This window comes from Ictalurus punctatus, chromosome 18 (genome assembly GCF_001660625.3).
Source record: "Ictalurus punctatus breed USDA103 chromosome 18, Coco_2.0, whole genome shotgun sequence".
In the NCBI taxonomy this organism is placed as follows: Eukaryota; Metazoa; Chordata; class Actinopteri; order Siluriformes; family Ictaluridae; genus Ictalurus; species Ictalurus punctatus.
The window spans coordinates 23777536-23802885 of record NC_030433.2 but is presented as its reverse complement, the minus strand read 5'-3'; the positions used below and the strand labels follow the sequence as shown (position 1 = coordinate 23802885).

Sequence of the window (25350 nt, the reverse complement as noted above, 5' to 3'; positions counted from 1 at the left end):
CAATTCCAAAAACAGTTGGGACGCTGTGTAAAATGTAAATGAGAACAGAATGCAATGATTTGCAAATCTCATAAACCCACGTTATTCACAATAGAACATAGAAAACGTATCAAATGTTTAAACTGAGTAAACGTGTGGTTTTAAGAATAAAATACGGTCATTTTGAATTTGATGGCCGCATTACTTCCATGTAGAATCAATACTTAAAAGCGTAATCTAATAATGAGTTCACAAGCATAATATGTCATCAATATTTAGAAGCATAATCTAAAACCATAAAACACTTCTGATCAAGTGACGTAAGTGTGTACTGAGCCGGACGACTCGTATGTGTATTGAGCTGGGACGAAAGCCAGAAAGTCTTTAAGGTGGTAGACGTGTAAGATATCGTATAGACATGAATAATTCATTAAGACAACAGAGATCGGTTTGTTTTTAGAAAGAAAAGGCCAATACCCTGCCTTTTTATACTTTGTTGGAGGGATGTTTTCCTGACACGTACATCTGGGCATCCTTTTGGGAGAGTTTAACCATTTTGATGATAAATATAACTTCTTATTAACGTCCTTCACGGTGCGGAACGGTACGCATCTGACAAGTGTGTTTGGAATAAAAACATCTATTAAGGAATATCAAGTCTCACAAAACAATTTCGGAACAAAACGAATACTCCAGGATCATGTTTAAATCTTTTTTTAATAATTCTTCAAAGAGGTCAAGGACCCTGTTGCTGGTGGAGGTCATTAGTTCGTTCGTTGCACGAGATCGTTCATCTTTCTCTGCCTCGTTCTCCAGAAAATCCAGCACAGTGCTGCTTCTGCTTTCTCCCATTTCTTTGTGATCTGACTTGGTGTCACTTTTCTCTTCAGACCCATCTTCTCAAGTGCATCACTGTACAATTCAAATCAACAAATCGTGCACACAAAAACACTTTGGTCAAACCAAGACACATTACTAGTTCATCCATCGAGGTCGATAAGGACCACACAGTATCATCAGTTTAGAGGGAGTGGGTTCAGAGATGGCTGATTAGTCCAATCCAAGCCCGGAATTGAGAGTTGCAGGTGGGACATAGAAGATCAGATTGCCGACTTGGTGAAGAGGTGAAAAACCTTCCCGTATCCACCCCTTCCAAGCAGGCTGAGGAGGTTGAAGTCCTCCAAGCTCTTTCCTTCAGGTTGCAGCTCCTCGGTTCTCTCGGCTCTCCTCAGAATGTCCCTCGTTCAGGGGTGAACCGGGCTTCAATTCCCGCTCCATGTGATCAAGGGGCGGTGTTATGTCCCCGTCACACATGCCGGACTCAGAGAGATCCTCTTCTAGATGTTTCAGAGTTTTCCATCTCTGTAAACTTTCCACACCGACGGCGTGCGCTCCCTCCTCTACTCCCAGCTTCACTTTGTTCTTCTTTTTCAGTCTCAAAGGACGAAAAAAAGACGTCGAGTTACCCATGGCAGATCAGTGCTCTTGTAACGCAGATGAAGACAAATATAAAGCTGTAAATGCTCGAGCGCGAAAACACAAACTGCAGAGAATACAGAACTGTAAGAAGATTCTAGAAAGTGTTCCCATGACGTCCACTGTGAAAGTTCTGTGATGTCACTGTAACATCGTTCTTGTCTATGATGTCATCGTGCACATTTTTTCTCTCTACTCTTGCCATGTTCACAAAATCACACATAATGGTCCGGCATGGTCTGAGGGATAGACCCTGTGCCCGAAGTCGGGGTCTGGGACTCCTGCTAGACCACTGACTTTAACTTTAACAGACTGGAGCTGTTACCTGAAATGTGTTCACTCTCCAGGTGTTTAAAGCCCACGTGTACAACAGCTAGAAGTCAGGCACAAACACGTCCAGCATTCATTTTGGAACAGTAGTACAACGTCAAATAGCAAATAGATCATTTTCTGTTCTGTATAAAGTCACAGTTAAACAAAAAAATAAAGAATATTAAACATAGTAATTTGTTAATAATTAATGTGTTAATAAATGCCACAATGTTTCTACACTGAACAAATGAAATGATCATGTTGCATTGTGGGATCAAGTTATATCACAAAGATGACTCTGGACTTGGAAATTCAGCCTGTGTGTGTGTGTGTGTGTGTGTGTGTGTATATATAAATGTCCAAAGATAATTTAGTAAAATCCGAATAAGCGTTACAGATCTTTATTGGAAAGGGTTTAAAAGATGTGTTTTCACGCTTGTTCGATAAACCATAAACGATTATTGCACATGCAGCTGTGGAACAGTCCTTAAGACGCGAACCGTTTGCAGGCGGAAGGTGATTACGGTCACAGTTACAATACGTTAGGACACTAAAGAGACCTTTCTACTGACTCTGAAAAACACCAGAAGAGAGACGTCTAGGGTTCCTGCTCTCCTGCGTGAACATGCCGTAGACCTGCTGCAGGGACGCATGAGGACTGCAGATGTGTTCAGAGCAATAAACTGTAATGTCTGTAATGTAAGACGTCTAAAACGCTGCTACAGGGAGACAGGAAGGACGGCCGATCGTCCTCGCAGTGGAAAATTACATGTAACCGTGAGCCCTCCAGACGTGATGGAGAACTTGCAGATGCCCTGGTAGAAGAGTGGAGGAACATCTCACAGCAAGAACTGACCAATCCGGTGCAGTCCATGAAGGTGAGATGCTCTGTAGTATTAAACCAGCTGGAGGTTACACCACATACTGATTGTTCCCTCTGACATCGACCTCCACTTTGTTCAGGGACTCGTTATTCCATTTCTCTTCCTCAAACATCTGAGAAACTTCTTCAGTTTATGTCTCAGTTGTTGAATCTTTTTATGTTAATACTCATATTTCTGACCGATTCTGAATTCGTTTTCTACCTTGAATGTGATATCTACCTGTGTCAGGGATCTCGGGTCATTCCACAGGTTTTCACTACAGGGAATTGGATCTTCTCTGTATTTAATCTTCATGAATAAATCACGCTCTTAATTAAAACCCCACTTAAGTTGACCGGTTTTGTTATTGACTACACCACTCGAGCCCTCATACTCTCATCTTTCAGGTTAGACATCGTTACAGACTTCTCCAGCTGGTTTCACGTTTTCTGAGTTGCTGAGTAGAAAAAGCTCTGCAAGCACCTGCAGGTGAATGCTGATGCAAATATTATACAAATCATTTCACTAAACTCTCCATTCTGCTTTTTGCATTCAGACCAGACAGGATTTGTTCACAGAGGTCATGTGACCTGGCCACGCCTTCAAGAACGTGTGTTGAGAATGGTGGGTGGAGTTGAGCAGTGCTGTAACCTGAGCTCAGGTATGAATAGTAAACAGGTAAAGCGCTCACACCTCATTCATATTCAGCGAGGACGAGCAGCTGGCCCCGCCTTTATCTCTTCATGTAGTGAAGAAGTGAAGACCTCAGAATACTTTTATCCATTTATTTCTCCATCAGACCACAGTTACTAAAACGTTTTAACATGTCCACGTACACAGCACCTCAGTGAGTCGGTTTGACTAACCAAACCAGTTTGTGCCTGATGGATAATGTGTCTTTTTTTTACAAGATTTCTGCAGACAATCATGACTACAGTTTACAATCTGTGTTTTCAGAGCTAATTAATGACCTGCATATGAACCTGACCTACTTCCTGGTCGTATATTACTGTAGCGCCGTTTGAGATGAAAATAAAACCGTCGAACATTTTGTGATCATCGTGTATGAAGTTAATGGATTTTAGACAAACGTCACAGGATAGCGCTGTGAGCAGCTTCGGTCCATTTACACGCCGACCTCAGAGGGTTAAAGACACGTTCGCGTAGCTGAAGCTAAGGAGTGAGATCAGAGTCATAGCCATGCTGAAATAATCTCTGTTGTGCTTTTATTCCTCAGGTTTGAAGATGGAGGCTGCAGAAGATGACCTCTTCAACACCAATCCTGACCTAGAGGAGAAAGGCCTCAAAGACAAGCTTCAAGGTAAAAACATTGCTGTAATTCTGCAGTTATTGGACTTTATCAGACAGTTTACTTTAAAGAGAACACTGTCTGTGGCGTTGATGGACTGAACTGGAGCTGTTATAACGATAATAGGTTAAAAAAAAATCTGATATTTACAACTGATTTTGTTTGTGTGTGTGCAGACTGTATGCTCCAGGAGCAGAAGAAGCAGATGAAGTTTAGCATCGGCAGCAACAAGATTATAATAATTGTGGTAATCATTACTCCATATGGAGTGATAATTGTGATTATATACATGCTATGTGATAAGTGTTAAGTGATGTGTCAACCCTTCGCTGTTACTGTAATAAAGTTGGTGTGACTTTGGACGATGGATCTTCGCAGATCCATTGTTATACACCTTTCTAACTTCAGTAACAGTTGAAGAGAATGTCTAGCATGTGAATAAACTGAGACACTGTGACACTGTGACACTGAAAAGGATAAAGCGGTAGAAGATGGATGGATGTATAACAATGTTGTATGTAAGTTTAGAGACGGTCCCTTAATTTCCGCATATCTGCGAATATCCAACGTCAAGCCAACTTTATACCAGTTTCTCTGTTTCATGGTTGAAGTGTGGCACGTTTTCCTCCTGCAAAAAAGTAATTAAAAAATGAAATATATTTTTTGTGAGTCTTTATGTAACTGTGATCTTTGTAAATAAGTAAAAAATATCTCACTCACATGATCCCAGTCCCAACACACACCTCTAATATCAATTTACAGGCAAGTTTTCTAGCCAAAAAGGGAATAATAATAATATTAATAGTCTGCCTTCCTCTCGCTAGACACCTTGTCTGAATGTTTTTAAAAAATGGGGCTTAAAATAAATCTAAACATGTTATGTATTTTATTTCTTTAATGATTAATATATAGTATACAGTTATCATGTAGCAGATGTAAATCAGAGCTGGTTTAGTTTTTTGGGAGGTCTTTAGGCTTGTCGAGTATTCTTCCACAATTCTGTGCCTGAAGTGAAAGCTGTATTAGTCTAATACAGCTTTCACTGTGTGTGTGTGTGTGTGTGTGTTATATATATATATATATATATATATATATATATATATATATATATATATATATATATATATATATATATATATTCCTAATTTCTTTGTCAGGTTTTGATTTCTTTTATAATTGAATGCTCACCCTTAATGTTCTTGCTGAGATTTAAATATTAAAAAAGGTGAAAGGAAATTCTCTTATATCATGTACTCTTATATTATGAACTGTATTAAGACACCTTGGATACGAAATATGAAATACCTATGATGAATGTATTCATTTAATTACCTCTTTAAATAAGCTGATCAACTGCCATCCTTTCTTATAGCTGACACATGTATTTTCTGTCTCTTGAAAAGACTTCTTTTCATAGTGTGCTGTGTGTTTTGTCTATCTGTCTGGCCCCTGCACCAGTAGAAACCGTCCACGCACTGCTGTTATCAATGACTACGTTTACATGGACAGCAGTAATCTAATTATTAACCTTACTCATACAGTTTGTCTTCGTTATGGTACCGTATACAGTTTTGGGTGTTTTTATTTATTTATTTTTTTACGAACGCTTTAAGTGCAGTTAATTATTTGTCGTGCTGTACGTGCTAATAGACGACTGCTTGAAGCGGTGGGTGTGTCCCAAATCACGTACTTACCGTCTATATAGTAGCCGAGATACATGTATTTTTCCCCACTACAGGCCTATAGTAGGAAAGTGTGCGATTTGGGACACATCTCTCACAAACGTAAAACTGCCGTGTGTGATCGTGTCCTGTCGCAAAATGCGGTGAAAACTCTCACACGACGTTCATAATGTGATTAAGGTGTTTACATGTCTGTAATACATGTGCATAATGCGACTAAAACAGGAGTACTCCACCTGTCTTAATTAGATTATTGCTTACTTCGATTATGACCTTAATTAGATTAAGGTAAGTAAAAATTGCTGTTTACATGGTAGTTTCTTAATTAGAGTATGGTCTTAATCGGATTAAGAGTGGATTATTGTTGTCCATGTAAACGCAGCTAGTGTGTATAAATACTTCTGTTTTGCATGAATAAATGTCTCTGTGAGCATGCATGTGTCAGGTGTCAGTGTGTGTTCATCTTAGACTCCCCAGATCTGAAACGCTCTGAGGAAAACCACACTTTCTAAGCACAGAACTAAAAACTAATAGAAGTAATTGTAAAACAGGCTGAAAGGGCCGACGGAGACCTGAAGACATGATATGAGATTCCTGAGATACTTGGAAATCTAACAAAAGGAAATACTAAGAAATGTTGTAAATATTCATGTAAGGTAATATCATTCCTGATGCAAGTTACTGCATTATATATATATATATATATATATATATATATATATATATATATATATATATAAAATCATTATATGAACAGGTTCCTGAATAGGCGCATTACACGTCCCACTTGGTAAATAAATAAAGTATTAATAAATAATAACGTGTACATTTGATGAAAACGGTGAAAGATTGTCGTGCTCGTCCTAACGGGAAAAATAGATTCAGGCTCTCTGGTCTCAGGTGGAGAATCTGAAGAAGGAGACTGATTTCTCCTCACCGGTGCTGGAGGAACTCATGGAGGAGAACGCCAGGCTGAAATATCGCATCCTCAAAAGGGTAAACGCTCTACGCTTTCTTCCTCTCACGCAGATGCCGTCGAAGTTGACATGTTTTTGTTTTATTTTTTCTCAAATAAATTGTGAAGCGTTTGTGAAGAGTGTGTTTTCCAGTATCGTGTCACAATGTGCTTCCTTGTTTGGCTGAAAAGTAGAAATATGAGTTCTCCAGCTCTAAGACCATTTTATTATCTTACTCAGAGTAAGGTCAATAATTAGATTGCTGCTGTTCATGTAAACGTAGTCACTTTCTGTACAAATGTAGGACGTGTTCCATCTCATGCATCAATTCGTTTGCTTTTTCGTAATAGAAAATACTCACTCACTTAATAATAATAATAATAATAATAATAATAATAATACAAATAGAGTATGAAGTGCAAAAATGTAGGCTCAGTGTGTATCCACTAGGGGGCAGCATTGCTTTGAGTCTCTCTCTCTCTCTCTCTCTCTCTCTCTCTCTCTCTCTCTCTCTCTCTCTCTCTCTCTCTGTCTCTCTCTCTCTCTCTCGGTCTCTCTCGGTCTCTCTTTCTCCTACTTCTCAGTCCCTCTCTCTCTCTCTCTCTCTCTCTCTCTCTCTCTCTCTCTGTCTCTCTCTCTCTCTCTCGGTCTCTCTCGGTCTCTCTTTCTCCTACTTCTCAGTCCCTCTCTCTCTCTCTCTCTCTCTCTCTCTCTCTCTCTCTCTCTCTCTCTCTCTCTCTCTCTCTCTCTCTCTGTCTCTCTCTCTGTCTCTCTTTCTCCTACTTCTCAATCTCTCTCTCTCTCTCTCCTACTTCTCAATCAAGATCGTGTTCGCCCCTGACCAGCCCATCCCTTTGACGGTGGTGAAGTTGGACGGCGGCTACACGTAGACCTTGTAGCCATGCGCCAGCGCCTCTTCGACGAGAAGGCTGACATCATCATCTACATTAAGGACAGGTGTGTTAGTATCTCCTCTCGCCTGTGGGGTCGGTGATCCCACCAACATCCGACCGCCGACCAATCATATCGCCTTGTCAGTTCAGAAAGCTCTGCCTCTCACACTAGCATTCAGATATATATATATATATATGTATATATATATATATATATATATATATATATATATATATATATATATATATATATACACACACACACACACACACACACACACACACACACACACACACACACAGACAGACAGACACGCGTGTGTTTATTCCCTGATAAGCTACGCATTTCCAAGTGGTGTTTGCTGCGGCGAGAGCGATCGGCTGGTACGATCCCAAGGTCACGCGCGTGGAGCACGCAGGTTTCAGAGTGGTTCTGGGAGTGGTTACTGTTCAATTAATAAGAAAGTGTATTGTGCTCTGTCCATTTTTATTGCTTTACACACCAGCGTGTTCATATTCCTCTAATGCACTCTTCTGTGGCACAGGAAGAAATTTAAAACCTGCTCGGAGGACACGGTCAGTCTAATGAAGAAAAACATACAAAAAACTCACTAATTTGAAAAACGCCGCAGCAAAATCGAGCAATTTTGGCCGCAATGATCGCAAAAAAAAAAATCCCTTGAAATTCTGTACGGACTGAAAAGACAGGCTGGGGAGGAAACGACTGTTTGTAGCTGTTATAACATAACACCAAACTGATAACAGGAATTAACTTCAGATGAAACTATAATTGGTTAAAAAGCACGACATGCTCATTAATAAATATTGTTGGCAAATTGCTGTTGTGGAGGATGAACAATCATTCATCAGCCCAGCCCATCGTTCGTTGAGTGATTATTTTCCCATAACAGCATGCCTTGTAATGTTTCATTACATAGTGTGTTTCCGTTTAGAGTATTTCCGATTTCCTTAGTAACAGAATGCCATGATGTGGCTTTGCAGCTGTCTTCAAACGTCCAGAGGTGTCCCAGCTGTGATTTTCCAAGGCGTTGCCTTTGAGGATTATCTGTGATAACGTGCGGGATCCAGGGAACCCGGGTGCGACACTACGCCGTGCCGCTGCCTCCGGATGCCACAGTGTGCTGCTCACTACAGGTTTGAACCCCATGCGTGATAATATTTTGATAAAAGATTTTGATATTTAAAAGTCAGTCATATGTGAAGTTGTGAAACAGGTGAAAAGGATAGAATGTGAGTCTAACCAGTGGCTTATCACGCAACTGATAAACATTCCATTAGGGTTATTTCAGGTTTGAATGTAAAGATCAGGATTGAAGTTGTGTCATTTTCACATTTCTATTATTCTCTGCAAATTTCCCTTCCGATCTTTCGTCAGGTTGTGTGGATGTCTGGGAGCCCAAGGTCCTCTGTGCTGCCACTTTCGCCTTCCTGTAATCCCTAGTCTGTCCTGGTCCCATATACAGTTTCACCTTCCTCCCTCGGCGACTGTCCACGTAGCTGACAACTCGAGCAGCTCCGTGACCGTGCTGGAACTCGCAGACTACGGCTGGGTCAGCCGCCGCCATATCTCCAGGAAAGTGTACTGTGAAGATGAGGATGAAGAGGACAAGGTGGGTGGGTCTAGGCAGGCAAGCCCGGTTTTAGAGACTCAGCATTATCATATGAGTTGGACTGGTAACCACACGGCCATCGTGATTGGTGGAGAGACTCACGGTTCGAGCCAGGAAGAATTACGGTTGGCTGAGGAAACGAGGGGGCGGAGACTATCGATCCCAATGGTTTGAGGAGTGGACAGTCAGAATGCAGCCATGGCTGCGAGTGTGCTGCTGTTTGAGGGAAGGAGACAACTGAAAGGGCAAGTTTTAGAATGTCTTGTACATAAGCTTTGCAGCTAAACCCCCAACCCAAGAAGAAACAGTGCGAGAGTTGGATTCTCGAATCTGATTGGTCAGAAGCCGTTTATTAATTTTCTATAACAGCAGCTTGGACAAAACCGCCAGCCACAGGTTTATACGAACACCCTCGTTCTAATACGCCATCGTTTCTATAGTAACTGGTCATTCACAAGCGACTTACATGGCGGACTAGGTTGAAAAAAACAACAACAAAAAACCGTGTAATCGTTGACATGGTGAGGTTTTCTGCAAGGAGTTTATTTACCGTTTATGGAAGGAGTCTCCAGTGTCAGCGCTTTGTAACAGTCAGACTTAAAGCTGTAACTTTTACGACATAGGGAAGTGTTCACAAGCTGGCGGTTTGTTTCACGGACGTTCCACGATATTAAGCGTAACTATAAATGGATAAAAAGTGCAACGTGCCGTTCTTTAATCAATAAAATTTGTAATCATTGGCAAATCGCTGTGGAATATGAAGACTTGTTGATATTAATGAAAATGTTTGAATTTATACTGTGGATTGTACTGGGGTTATTTAAAAGTAGTAAATGATGATCTGTTGAGAGCAATAATGAATAACGGACTTGTTCGTTAATAGCCAGGCGTAATGTTTGTCCTGAGCTCATACGGTTTGTAACTCCTCGACTTGCCTTCTAATTCTTATTTCAGTAAAGCGATATTTGCTTTTATGAGCTTTTACGTCGCCCTGCTTTTAAACGATGCTGTTTCGTCATGGCCCGATGCGTGCGAGCTGTCGATCTCTGGATGTACTCGACGTCTCTTGAAGACGCAGCAACCGTCGTGTCGCCTTTCATCTTTCGGTTGACGTTGACGTTAACGTTTATTGGCACGATTCTTCAGAACGCCGTCGTCAAAGCAACGTTCGTGATTTGCGTTACAGCTGACAGCCGTCGCAGTTCAGAGTCACGAGAAGAGGCACGGCATCTGTTTGAATCTTGAACGCTGTCAAGTCTTGAATATTACCGCCGTGATAATAACGGACTGTGATGAGCTTTGAAATGGTCTGTATCACTGAGCATACAGTATACACCAATCAGCCATAACATTAAATGCGTAATATTGCGGAGGTCTGCGTTGTACCACCGGAACCGCTCGGACCCGTCGAGGCACGGACTCCACGAGACCTCTGAAGGTGTGCTGGGGTTTCTGGCGCCGAGACGTCAGCAGCAGAACCTTTAAGTCCTGTAAGTTGTGAGGTGAGGCCTCCGTGGATCGGACTTGTTTGTCCGGCTCGTTCAACAGACGCTCGATCGGATTGAGATCTGGGGAATGTGGAGGCCGAGTCAACACCTCGAACTCTTTGTCATGTTCCTCGAATTGTTCCTGAACAAGTGTTGCAGGTCGCGTTATCCTGCTGAAAGCGGCCACTGCCGTTAGAGAATACCGTTGCCATGAAGGAGTGTACTCAGTCTGCAACAATGTTTAGGTAGGTGGTACGTGTCCAAAAACATCCACATGAATGCCCCGGATTAAGGTTTCCCAGCAAAACATCGCCCAGAGCATCACACTTCCTCCGCCAGCTTGCCTTCTTCACATAGTGAATCATGGTGCCATCTCTTCCTCAGATAACAGACACACATACTTCTGTGTCCACATGATGTAAAGGAAAACGTGATTCATCAGACCACGCCGCCTTCTTCCATCGCTCCGTGGTGCTGCTCTGATGCTCACGTGTTCGTTGTAGACGCTCTCGTCGGTGGACCGGGGTCAGCATGGGCACTCGGACCGGTCTGCGGCTACGCGGCCCCGTACGCAGCAACCTACACTATATTACGCAGGTGGATTTAATGTTCTAGCCGATCGGTGTACGTTTCATATCGGACAGATTTTCAGAATGTTTTTGCACCGTTATCCAACACACGCAGAATTTCCGCTGGACTCCACTAGAGGGAGCAAGTGTGATAAGATTTGAACCAGGTGTCACTCTTACTCAGCTTGCTCTACTACAATCCTTGAGTTCTTTGACAAGCCTCGAGTTTCTTTAAACGATATAAATAAATTAAATTACCATATCATTACACCTGAAATTGCTAATTCTCAATTAACGCTCGCAGATGTTATCGCTTGTAATCAATCTCATAACGAGCAGAAGTAGATCTCGAGATGCTACTCAAACTTTATTTCCCCCCCCCTCTCGACATCATGAATGCACTTGAGGATTATGATCAAAACTTGCACCCGAGGATGAAGGTGAAGCGGGTCTTTAAAAGCAGTTTATGATTACCTTCCTATGCCACTATTAATTGTTGATGAGCAACAGGGAATATCATTAAGAATAAAGCTTGATGAGAAGGCTGACCCGGGTGTTGATTAGGCAAGAGTGAAGGGCTCATTATACACTCGTTATGAACGATCCAGGTCTGCTGACTCACCAAAGACATTTCCTGGTGTTTTGCTCATGCTAACACAATGGTACGAGATGGACAGTAGGAAAGCATCACATACACATACACACACAAGTGTGATCCAAACCGTCCTGTGAAATCAGACGTGAAAAGAAATCAAATCCGATGTATTAATCCTGGTCAGAAACAAAACACTGCAGAATCACTTACGTGATTAATTAATATTTTCAAATTAATATTCTCCAGCTAAATTAATCTTCAAAGTTGAATGATTTCTGTTTAATATGAATCGCTTTTGTATCGCACTGCTAGAAAAAAAAAAATTGATGACACTAATTTGTTTGGTGCTCAGACCTGAACCAGAGCACTGGGCTTCACTGTGGATTACTCGCCTGTGAATATGGATAATTAAAAAAAAATACTGAGAACAGCCATCCAACCTTTTGCTCGGTACTGATGAGAGCCTAAATATAGCATCAGGCTGAACACAGAGAGAGAGAGAGAGAGAGAGAGAGAGAGAGAGAGAGAGAGAGAGGAAGGGAGAAAGGTAGAGGAAGCTTTTGACGTCAACACTGCGCTGATGCTTTCATAGATGAGGTCTGGTATAGGTGGTTTTCTGAAAAGATTCTTTTTTTACCTACACATACGCAATATGGCTTCCTGTCCCCTCTCACACTTACGCTTGTGTGTCATCTGGTGTTTTAATTTTTAAAATTTTTTATACATAAGTTTATCATTCCGTTCATTTTGTGTTATTGCTTTTCCTTTCCAGAACCATCTACGTTCTTGATCACAGCACGGACATTGTCTGTGCTGCACATGATTCCTCTTGTGATCATGCTGATGATCAAAGGACTTGTTTTGTGTGTGTGTGTGTGTGTGTGTGTGTGTGTTTTTTTTTTTTTTGGCTATTTCCTGTCACTGTGTGAGCTGTTGAGCTATCTGGTTGGTCTTGTCATGCTAACAACCTAAATACATTACCTCTAGATCCTTTTGATATTAAAGTACTAAAATATTACATGTCTTTTGACAATACTGAACAGAATTTTCTCCCCAGTTCTTACCCACCAGCCAGATCTCTGCTATCTTACAGCAGGATAATACGCGCTTGCGATGCAACGCGCTCGGAGGAAAGCGCTATTTACCCTCTTCCGCATACATGACCTCTCTGATTAACTAGTGTGAGAGACAGTATGCCATCCCACCCATGCAGAGAGCACGGCCAATTTTGTTCCCTTGGCTCGACGGATGGCTGCGACGTCGTCGAGATTCGAACTTGCGATCCAGAAAGGAGAGAGCTAATTCTATTTCTGCTGTTCAACTCAAGAGTAAGGACCAATAATCTTGCTAAGATCAAGGTACCAACAAACAGCCTGTACCTTTTGATCGAAGTAGGCATGGCGGAATACAAGCTGCCATGCAACGATCTAGCTTGCCATCAGGAGCAACTTGGAGTTCAGTGTCTCGTCCAACGACCCTGAGGACGCTTCGACACGTGAAATCGAACCGCCAACCCTACGATTAGTAGACAACCTGCTCTACCACCTGAGCCACAGCCGCCCATAAAAGACCAAAAGTGCAATCAGGTACTGCGGTGCGAGACCATTCGGCGGTTTATAGGTCAATAGTAGTATTTCCAGTCATCTATACACCAGTCCTACAATGACATGAATTTACACCATAATAAAGCAGTGGTAGCGCAGTGGTTAAGACGTTGGCCTACTGATGGGTCATGAGTTCAACCCCTTCACCGCCAAGCTGACACTCTTGGGCCCTTGAGCAAGGTCCTTAACCCTCAACTGCTCAGAGATGGATGAGATAAATGTAAGTACCATCACTTGATACTGGATGGTACCCTTTCGTATGTTCAGTGTGTCTTTTACCTGAAAAGTTGCGTGTATTATACCTTTTAAAGGTAATTATTGGTACAAGACTGGTCCTTAAATCATTTCTAAAGGTCCACTAGATTCACATTAAAATGTAAACGGTACACACAACATTGACGGTACAACCCCCGAGACCTAGGAAGTACAGTTCGGTGTTGTATTTTTCTCTCCGAGTGTGTGGGATGAGTTCTAATGATCGCAGTCGGCTATGACTGTTAATGCAGCCTTAAACTAATTGCAATTCCTTCACGGTAGTTTGTGTGGTTTATGAGTGCCGTGTTTTGATCTTTGTGTGGGTGGATTGCAGAACAAATAAATAAATAAATGAAAAAGTATGCATGACATGCCTCGAGGAATGAGATTCACTTGTACTTGGTCATCAGCAGGGAGTGAGTGGTATGTGATCCGGCATGAAAAACAACATACACACATACACAACCTTCCCAGACACCTCCGGGCTTCACATCAATCTTCCATTACAAGATGTTCACTTGTACCAACACTCACACACACACACACACACACGCCCACACACACAAAAAGAGACAAATATATTTTATTCATAAACTAGGTCACCGGGGATGGTTTGGAAAGTCAATTGCCTTCTGCAACTTTTTGTTCTCGTCTCTCGCGGGACATGTAGGAGGTGGAAGTGCAGCAAGAATCGCTATGCTAGAAGTATCACCCAAAATAACAGCTCTACACAAGCGAATGCAAGCGTATCAGACGGCACTGGCTCATTAAAAAAAAGGCGAAATTTGGAGGTTACTGCTGATGAAAAGAATGGAAGTTGTACGAGGGAGATAAGGATATTATGTTTGTGACATGTACAGGTTTAAAGCTCCTCTGGGATTTGAACACCATTGGTTGGTGAGCCTATCATTTACTGCAAACGTATAGAAATGCACACGTCTAAGTCAGAGGTGTCCAATCTTATCCGTAAAGGGCTGGCGTGGGTGCGGGTTTTCATTCCGACCGAGCGGAAGCCTCACCTGAGTCTATTGAAAGCCAAGATCAACTGATTAAACCGGTAGAATCAGGTGTGGCTCCTGCTCGAAATGGAATAAAAACCTGCACCCACACCGGAACGTTCCGGATAAGATTGGACACCCCTGATCTAGCACTAATTTTAAAGCAAGAAATCGGTAACCAGACAGCGCAACGGGTAGCGTCGCCGCCTCATACTGTAGCTCAAGGGTTCCTCGTATAGATCCTGAGCTTTGTGGAGCTTGTGTGTGCTCCCTTTGTCTGCGTGGGTTCCTTCCAGGAACTCAGGTTTGCTCCCAGCTCCCAAAAATATGCCAGCACATGGATTGTCTATGCTAAATTTCCCCTAGGTGTGAAAGTGTGTCTCCATGGTGTCCCACCTTGACCCAGTGTTCCTGGAAAAGGCTTTGGTTCCACTATGATCCTGACCAGGATAAAGCGATTACTGAAGATGAACAGATGAAATAAATCGGTAACCCTGTTACTTAGTTTCTAAAAATGTGGTCAGTCGAACTGGTGGCAAAACAGAAAAGGAAACTACCGGACACCTGATGTTTCCTGAGGGATGTGAAGGAAGGAAGGAAGAGAAGACTGCGATAGGAACTCGCAGTGTATCCCAGGTCTGTCAAGACTAGCAATCTTTCAACCATTTTTATTAGATCTTCTGTCCTTTAATTTCACCAAATTGACCATGTGGAACAGATATCTCCGAGAGGCAGCTTTCACCTTCATGTAGTCTGAAAGTATCTTAACACTCTTATTCCTATGATAAATTCCCAAAAGATCAGTTTTCAACCATCATAGACATGGAGTGGTAACGCCACGTCTGTAAGGGTAAGCGGGATTAACTGTCCTTGTATTCAATAGAATCATGCTCAGGATAATAATAATAATAATAATAATAATAATAATAATAATAATAATAATTTAATGCTTTATTCTTGCTTTCCTAAAAACTTTGGATTGCTAGATCATTCAGATTTCAGTTCTGGTCCTCGAGGACCTGTCGAAACAAGGATTTTTGGCCACTCACTTCGCACAGACATCAGGCTGACATTTGCTATCTTGTGTCACACTGACGTCTCATCGGAGTGACGCAAGAGAGTACCAGAGCTCAGATTGAGCTGAAATTTTTAGTGCTGTGCTGACTCAAATCAATGAGCATTAACTGCTGAGACGATAGGAGAGGATACGCCTGGGGTCATCTGCTTTTGTGTCTCCTGCATCCAAGGTCCTTGGCTCAGACTACTATTTTAGGTTGCCACGGATCGCTCCTTGGCGCAAGAAATGGCCTGTTTATGTCATTCTTTCGCACTTCAAAAGCATTTCTAAGTCTACAGTTGCTATGGTGCCCTTTTCTCTGCATATGTGGTTTTCTTTGCTGTTGCTAGCTCTCACACCACTTACACTTAGACTTTATCACCATGTGATTTTATTAACAATAAATGACTCGGGCATCTGCACTGCTTCAAAGAGATCTGCGCCTGTAAATCAATTAGTCTAATTAGGTTTCAGTGGCTGGTATGCTTGGTGAGAGGACTTCACAGATTTAAGAAGTCGTTTTTAAGATCAGAATGCATTAGTAACAAATACATTCATCGATTTGGTTTAAAAAGAAAAGAAAGAAGGCTTGATCGATATTCCAGGCACTTTTTAACCCTTGGGTTCTGTTCGCAATGAGTGTACTGTACATAAGTCCTATTATCACTGGGCAGCTGAGGCTTATAATAATATATGGAATAAATGAATTTGAATAGATCTATGTTTTTGGGGAGCAGTAAAGATAGGCAAACAGGGGTGTGGCCAGGGGTGTGGGGTTGTGGGGGGCAGGGGGGGGGGGGCAGGCAGGTTAAACCCAGTGATTTTCTTGGGGTGACAATCTAGTAGTGAGGGGCAAAATACTAATTAGTATCCATCATAAATGACACTTTTTATAGCATCCCAGCCCTGAGGCACACACATTAGCAACAGTTGTTTGCTCTCTACTAAAAAAGCCACAGCTAACATAACGTTAGCCTACATCATAGACTTAAAGTATATAGAGAGTGTACTCGTGGAGTTGTCATTTATACTATTTGCGCTGTACATGGTGTTTCCAGTATGGCGTCCAAAACGGGAAACAATATATAAAAATTGTATTTGCATATTTTCTGGCTCTATATGACTATATGGCTTCAAACTAGCACTAGTAGTGGTTGTTGCTGCTGAGTACTGGTCCACAAGCATTCGTTTACAGTGAGGGTGAGGTGAGAAGGCAAGCCAAGTAGAGTGCACCTAGGTCGGCGCCTCGGCCGGGCTCCAGTAATACTGTGGTCCGGTTCTCCAAAAAAAAAAAAAAAAAAAAGTATTGCTTGAATAAACAAAGTCTATGAACTGGGGACTTTTAAACTGATCAAATGAAACATAACGAGGCCTGTGGCAGTGCTTGAAATGTCATTTTAGATAGAAATAGAGCTCCAGAGTCGGCTAAAATGCCCGTTTTCTGCAGCCTCTTTCTCAGGCACTGTAGATCGCAGAGGCCTGGGGATATCGTGTTGTTTTTAGAAGTTATACCATTGGCATGTGTCGGTCATTTCGATCAGGAGTTATCTGCCTACCGGGCACTTCACACGTACAGACGATTCCCATTTTGGTAATGGCACAGGCTCTCCACAATCAAATGCGATCACATGACCACTTTTCTCTCTTTATCTTTTAATTCAAAGGGCTAGATCTTATGACGTAACTGTTACAAATTCAATATCATTAGCTATTTGTTAGCTAATAGCCAATGTTACACTTCTAAATAATAAGAATCGTTAAATTAAGTTTTTATGTTAACGTTTACGCCGTGTTTGTTGGTTGTGGTCAGTTCTTTTGTGAGCTAGGAAGACTTGTTTGTTTCCGCATGGCGTTACAGTCCTCGTTCACAGTCCTCGCCACTGGACATTCTCACAAAACCATCTCAAATGTCCAGGTGTGTGTAATCAGGTGTAAGTGCAAATTAGACATGAAGGTAACATGTAGGCGTACAGAGTGAATTCACCCCCCCCCCCCCCCCCCTTTTTAAAAAAATAAAAAATAAAATAAAAGGCCGTTTCTGTCAATGGTGTCACTTTTAGTCATCAGAATAACCCGAACACAACCTGTGTCACCTGTGTCACCTGTGTAGCAAACTAAATTGGTCGGGTTTTTCGTGTTCAGTAGGGAAAATGAGTCAAGTAGGTAAAGTTTAATGATAACAGGTCATTTTGACCCGCAACACAACGGCGCGAGACTGAGAGTCGGTCGTCTGGCTTCAGAGTTCTGTCAGGAGTGAGAGACCGAGCCTCCAGCGAACGCTGATTGGTTGATGAGAATCGGACCTGGAAGGTGATTGGAGAAAGCCGCGGCCTCGGCGCATCTGATTGGTCACGCGTAGTTGCGCGCAGAGCATCTGGTGTATGTGTGTGTGTGTGTGTGTGTGTGTGTGTGTCATTAACTTTCGATGTTACCTGAGACTGAGGAAACAGCTGAGGGTTTTTTTTTTTTTGGTGGGCGCGAAAGTGTTGCACTGACAGGCGCGCGCTCCGACTGGGCACGAGAACCAGGGACACTTTCTTGATACACACATACACGCGCGCGCGCACAAACACACACACACACACACACACTCGCGCGCGCGCAAACACACACACACACACACACTCACACACAGAGGGATGGCGAAAGAGACACGAGAGAAAGGTAAGATGTTGTTGTTGTTGTTGTTGTTTAGACATTCAGAAGCGTTCACAGTGAAAGCCTCACGTGCACCGATGACAGAATCGGTGTTTAATGGCGCGGACTGCTGGAATGCCCCGGCGGGTTTTACGGGCACCGATGTTGCACGGGGTGACGCACTGACATTTCAGCCGAGCCCGCGTGAAGAGGTGTGTCTGAGGCAGCAAAAGGCAATTCATCCAGTTCAGGCGATTCATTACAGAGGCTCTCAAACAGGAACATGACACAAAATGTCCATTTCTCGTCGGGATCAAAGAGAGAGAGAGAGAGAGAGAGAGAGAGAGAGAGAGAGAGAGAGAGGAGCTCTGTGGAACTCTGCATCCAGTACCATCACAGCACATATTCCCTCATACCTGGCTTTCTGAAAGTTCTCCTGACCTTCATGCAGGATCCGACTCCAGATCCTCTCCCTCTGGGATTGTGCAACCTGTGCATGTCTGTCTCTGGTCTGCAGATGTGATGACAAATGATTTAGAATTCATTTATGATTTCCTCGTTTACACCCGAACAAGTTTAAAGTGCTCCCGATGTCAAAATGGGTGGTCCAGAGGTTATCCTGTAGGTGTCCCTTGGTGTTGGACGGTGGACGACGATGTGATGGTGTAACCAGAAAGAAAGAAACAAACAAAGAAAGAAAATGAATTCATTTATTTTTACCATTTTGTTTCGACATTAGAAGATGCCACGAGATGATGTGATACGATTTCGTTCCACAGCACGACGAATCGATGTATTCATCCCACCACTGAATGGACTACGGAACAACTTTGATTCTTCAGTCAACAGTTTGATGTTTGACGATACGATACGATGCAATTTTGGCTCCTAAGAGAACGATTCGATATAACGAATCTGCTACGAGGCGATTCCGTACAATTCGATACGATACGATATCTGACGATAGCACTGAACTTGTTACGATATGGTGCGATTTCGGTTCGCGAGGCAACGAATCGATATATTTATCATACCACCGAATCTGCTACGATACCACTTTGATTCTCAAGTCAACAATTTGATATTTGACGATACCACTTTATCTGCTAGGATACGATACGATGCACTTTCGGTTCCTAAGGCAACCATTCAGTATGTTACGATGCCACTGAACCCGCTACGATATGAAACGGCACGATGCGATTTCGGTTCCCATGGCAATGATTCAATATTTGATGAAAGCGCTAAATCTGCTCTGATATGATTTCGATTCGTAAGTCTGCAGTTCGATAGCAGGCGATACCACCGAGTCTGCTCTGATACGATACGAAGCAATTTCGGTTCCTAAGACAACGATTCGATACATCACGTTTACCACTGAATCTTCCAGACCCGATACCCCAGGATACGATATGATACGATTTCAGTTCACAAGGCAACGATTCGATATTTGACCATACCACTGAACCCGTTACGATATGATAATATAATGCGATTTTGTTTCAAAAGACGACGAATCAATATATTGATTATATCACTGTATCTGCTACGATACCAAGTCGATTCTTACGTCAACAATTTGATATTTTAAAAAACCACTTCATCTGCTGCGATATGAGCAGAAAACATGGTACGGCCATGTTGGTGCATGGTGCAGCCTTTCTGTGCGTCGTCCCTTTTCGAACCATCCCTCGTCTGGGGAAAAATCGTTGGAGTTTAATGATTTCGAATCATGATAACGATTCCGAAGATCTCAACTCGGACATCTACGACATAACTCCGAGAAGATCTCGGCACCTCCTGAGAGCGTGCGTTATCGCTTTGACCTTTTTAGACCTGATACTATGATAAAACACAGATGTGAGACACTATTCCAGGTATGAACATGCATCATGGATTGTTTTGACGCTTCATGCTCCAGATCTCTGAGAGAGTTCTGTAATCAGAAGTGAAGAATAGCGTCGAGTGTTGCGGCAGAACCGTCTATAGACGTATCGGATCATCTCATAGCGGCACGTCGGAACATCAAAAAAACGTGCCCCTGCGCCTGGCAGATGGGTTTGAATGCTTTTAATTAACGTGTATATCTAGTTTCACTCGAGCCTGATCGTGTATAATCAGACGCGAGAGCAAACACCGTGTCGGTGTTTTTATATAGCGTAGCTGCTGATTCCTCTAAATGTACTGAAATAGTAAAGGAAAGTGAAATAAAAATGTAAATATTTACGATACGTCGATAATTATTCGGGGAAAATGTTTACAGCTCCAGTTTTTCGGTTATTATGTTTTGTTTACAAGGACAGGACAGTTTTCACCTTATGGGGACATTTGTCCGGTCCCCACAAGGTAAACAGATTTTTTTTTTTTTTTTTCTAAACCAAAAAGCAGCCTTTATTTTAAAAGAAACAACTAAAAGAACGGAAATATTTCCTTTTAGTTTATGGAAGTTGACATTAAGGTTCATTTTAGGTGTGGTATAGCATTGATTTAGCTAATACAGTCAGTTGATGGTCCTCACTAGCACTGAGGGCAATTGCATGTTTAACCACGTGAGGTACTTTACTATTTCACCCTTAATTAGCATCCGAGTCAGTAAGTACAGCTCAGTACGTACAGCTCCTGATAAAAATGCAGATTATGGTGATTTCCTGTAGCGACTCGACTGGGTTTTTAATCAAACTGTTGTCGAGGTGTCCGCACGTCTGGGACTTATCACTGCGCCGTGATTTGCCGAGCTTTAAACATGACTAATCTTGGAATGCAGGCCTCACTGAAGGGCCTTTAAACATTGAAAAGTCATAAACCTAGCCGTAAAAATAGAAATAGTCTAAAACCGTGAGCTCGCTTGAGCATAACATTGGCATGTGCTCAGTGTTAAATCCGAAATCAGAGTCCAGGCTTGATTCCGTCGGACGTGTAGATCGGAAAGTCGCATAAAAGTTTATTTCCTTCTATCCAAACGTCGAGGTAGGAAGTGACGAGAGAACAAATAAAGGCTGTCTGTGTCTCTACGGATGTCTGTTATTTATGATGCACTTGTTAGTGAGGTTACTCATGAGAGGACAGCTGGACCGTCTGAAGCCTTTGTTCTGTTTGGACGAAAAGACCAAGACGTTTGATTGCTCTCGTCTACAAAAACAAATGATTTGACGACGTAAATGGAGATTGCATTTTCCAGACAGCTTTCACACCTACAGGATACTTCTGCTTCTTTTGGTTTGGTTGTGTTTAAAAAACAAACAAGCAAACAAACAAAAAAAAAACATTAGCTGAAGGGTGTGTAGAGCTGAAAACGTTCTCGTAAAACGCTCTCTTTTATTGGTCAGAAAATACACAGACAGGAAAAGATAAACAAGCTTTTTCCAAGGGTGGAGCATAGAGAACATATCAGTGAGGCAGCGCGATATCACCCTGCAGCTCTTGCCTGGTTTCATACTAAGCAGGGTGGAGTCTGGTCAGTACCTGGATGGGAGAACACTAAGGTTACTGCTGGAAGTGGTATTAGGGAGTCCAGAAGGGGGCGCTCACCATGTGGTCTGTGTGGGCCTTAATCTGGGCGGGGACACTTTACCGTCCTTTGGGTGAGACGTTAAAGTGAGGTCTCTCTGTGGTCGTTTAAAATCCCAGGACACTTCATGTAGGGGTGTAATCATGCTGTCCTGGTGAAATTGGCCCTTATCTATCATGGCCCCCTGATACTCTCCATCCCTGAATTACCTACGTCACTCTCTCCTCTCCACCAATAGCTGGCGTTCTGGCGCGCTATCATCCAGGTGGATGCTACACGCTGGTCGTGGTTCTGGAGATTTCCGCACCATGCAATGATAAGATAATTTGAGTGCTTAGAAAGTCAGGGTGCCCTCTAGTGGTCCAGACTCCAGACTAGGGACCATGACACGCCATTTTTGGTTCACATCGTTCTCGGGTTGATTCAGGACATAATAATACTACCAGCTTTTAAATCTTTTTCTATTCATAATTATAATTAAAGTGTTAGATTTGACACTCTGATGTAGGAAGAAAACCAGTGTCATTTTTAATCAGTTCTGGCTGAAATATTTCATCAACATCCCTAATAAATCTAGTCGATTGACGTTAAGCGTGTTCAGTACTCGCGCAGCGTTCGCTCACTCGAACACACCGATAGATTTGACTTCACCTTAATGTAGTCAAAACATTCTTCGTTTACTTTGACAGAAAGCGAGGACGACCCGTGAGAAAATGTGAGCAGAGGGCGGGGCTTCCAGGGGGCGGGGCTTCCGATGCGACATCCGTCGATGTCGGAGAGTTCGAGACACTCGCGCAAATCATTGTAGATTTATAAGTCGTTAGGCTCATGTCCTGTTTGATCGAGGAGATAAAGACGGCCCTTTTGGTGTATTTTTCCGAGCGATAACTCGTACCAGCGTACTCCGATGTTACGTTATGGAACCCCTGTGCGAAATACGTAAAGGTTGCCAGGTCTGGGAATGTAATATAATCAGAACAGACGTTATGTGAACAAAAAAAAAATCTCTTGTTTGTTGAAATTCTTGTGTGTGTGTGTGTGTGTGTGTGTTTTATTTTTTAAATTTATTTATCATAATTCACAGCACAGGTGCATGTTATGACTTGTTCCTGCGCCCACATACAGTATATCTCAGCACACAAGTGCCAGTAATGATACAGCAGCTAAAGCTAAACACCTGGCCTTTCTCACCTTATCGTTGTGATCATGAGCAGCTGACAGACAGGTAGACAGACAGACAGGTAGAGAGACAGGCGGACAGACAGGCAGATGGGCAGACAGACAGACAGGCAGGCGGGCAGGCAGCCGAAGCTCATGCTGCTGGTTTGTTTATTTATTTGCTACTGCAGTGTTGGACTGTACTGCAAATGCAATTTTTTGTTCATAACGCATTCATGTGATGTTGGAAAATGGGGTTATTTCAGTCTACGAGTCTGTTCACACTACTGTGTGAAAACACAAGACAAAAAGATCAGATTATAACCACACAAAAAAAGCCCCGGATTTGCGCAGTAATCCTCACGGTGTGACGGTAGTTTTTACAGAATCTCTCTCTGTTTTTGCGATGTGCTTGCTGCACTTCCCAACACTTTTGTTTTCTAGCACTGAATAGTGAATAGCTTATGTGAGAAATGCATTTTTTCCTCATATATACGATGCTACTGTAATTCTCAAAAAAAAAAAAAACCCCAAAAACGTTTGTCATGTTCTTTTGAGAACCCACAAGGCAACCCACACCTAACAAGCCCAAAACCTCTCACACTGATCAGCAGTAACATTAAAACCACCAACGGGTGACGTGAATAACGTTTATTATCTCGTTACACTGGCACCTGCCAAGCGGTGGGATAGGCGGTTCTCGAAGTATGTTGTGTTGGAAGCAGGAAAAATGGGCAAGCGTAAGGATCTGAGCGACTTTGACAAGGGCTTGTGATGGCTGGACGACTGGGTCTTGTGGGGTGGTTTTGTGCAATACATGGATAGGGAGATGTTAGGGAGTTGTTAGTTAGGGTCTTAAAGGTTGTATAGTGAATACAAGGCATTGGAATAGTCAAGCTGAAGAACCCTTTAGTCCTTGATGAAACAGTTTGTTAATTGTCTACTGGTGAACTATTAAAGTTTTTTCCTTCTAACAGCAGGGAGAGATTTCTCAGCAGATAGCTGCATTAATCCATGCTGACGGATTCACCGTCACATTTTTCTCCAGTCTGTGCATTATCCCTCCAAAGACGAATCTGTAGTGCCGAGAGTCTGTCTGCTACAGACGCCCGGCAGATGACAGGTACACCCCGCGGCACAGATGTACAAGACAAGAGTAAGTAACAGAAAGAAAGATCCTTGAGCTTCCACATGAGGTTATTCATCTATTTTTGGTAACCCTTACTTGAAAGAAATTTGGTAACATTATGAAAAAAAAAAAAAAAACATCATCCATTTTTATACACAGCCCCAACGTTCCAGGAGATCAAAACTGACGGAACGAACTGAATTTGATGTGAAAATTTAGGACGAATCTGTTTGGTAATTGGTTGGCTTATGATCTGTAAACATTACCAGATGCTGTTTATCGTCCCGGGATATATCCTGCCAAGACTTCAGTGCAGCTTAATGTGGTGTAATGTGGTTTTGTTGGCAGAATTGTTCACTGTTCACCCTGCTGTCGAGAGAGCGTGAGATCAGGAGAGCAAGATCGTCCGGGTGGAAGCTGTGGACTGAGACACTAGCCAGTCGGCGGCGCCTGTGAGCTCGTGTATGTGGAAGAGGGCGGATAGCGCTTCCTCCGAGGGTGTTACGCCGCCGTGGGATACTCTTAGTCCGTGTTAATGCTGTATAACTATCTAACTACCTGGGAGTAAATGCGTTAGCTACATTTTTAGCCTAGTTAATTAGGTTTCCGGGCGATGAAAACATGAGCACATCGGAACTTCCACTTTCAAACGCTCTAACTAATCAGTGAATTATTTCTCCAGCCCTGATCTCTCGAAAAATTCCTACACGTCCTTTACTGACGGTCATAGAAACGAATCTCCGCACTTTAAACTGCCGTAGTTAGCGTTCCGTTTGATCGTCGCGGCCAAAAACGCCCGGTTTAGCTGCGTCTTTCTTCGACTCTTGATTTCCACATTGTCCAAGAGTGTAAAGCCAAAACAACAAAATCATGTTCCCGTCTAATTACCTTCACACTGAGTGCAGCCTTATTTTGACCCCGGAATAAGAGTCAGGTAAAGTCCTAACTAGGGTTTTCTTTGCAGTTAGCAGAACACAACCCCAACCCCCCCCCCCTTCATGTCCTCCACCAGTGCTTAGTCTGGAGCTGTGGGAGTTTATCCAAAATTCATACCTCTGAGTCTCGCGCTTGCGGACCTGAAGAGCTCATTTCTATATACACGTTGCTTCCACTCCAGCTGGCAGGCTGCACAAGGTGATTGAACGTAGATAATGTGACACTTGGAGACAGAACAGCTTGGAAAAGGTACAGGCACTAATGACTTCACAATCCCCCCCATCTACCCCCAAGGGAGCTGGCGGAAAGATGCACC

The 25350-nt window shown here is 42.7% G+C and overlaps 2 protein-coding genes across 3 annotated transcripts in view; both read left to right on the top strand.

Annotated features, from left to right (window-relative positions):
* The first annotated feature begins 7478 nt into the window (after positions 1-7478).
* Positions 7479-9911, top strand: mrm3b (mitochondrial rRNA methyltransferase 3b). The gene is given in 4 exon segments (XM_017493129.3): positions 7479-7563; positions 8473-8625; positions 8867-8896; positions 8899-9911. Coding segments are annotated over 4 exon segments (756 nt in total). The 3' UTR covers positions 9387-9911.
* Positions 9912-18115: 8204 nt separating this feature from the next.
* The window catches only part of plrdgb (PITP-less RdgB-like protein), a 62407-nt gene continuing 55172 nt past the window's right edge, over positions 18116-25350 (top strand). The window contains exon 1 of one of the 2 annotated variants that reach the window (XM_017493259.3): positions 18116-18330. In XM_017493259.3, coding sequence (XP_017348748.2) covers positions 18306-18330 — 25 coding nt within the window. In that variant the 5' untranslated portion in view covers positions 18116-18305. The remainder of the gene's footprint in view (positions 18331-25350) is intronic. The other variant, XM_017493260.3, reaches the window with a different exon arrangement.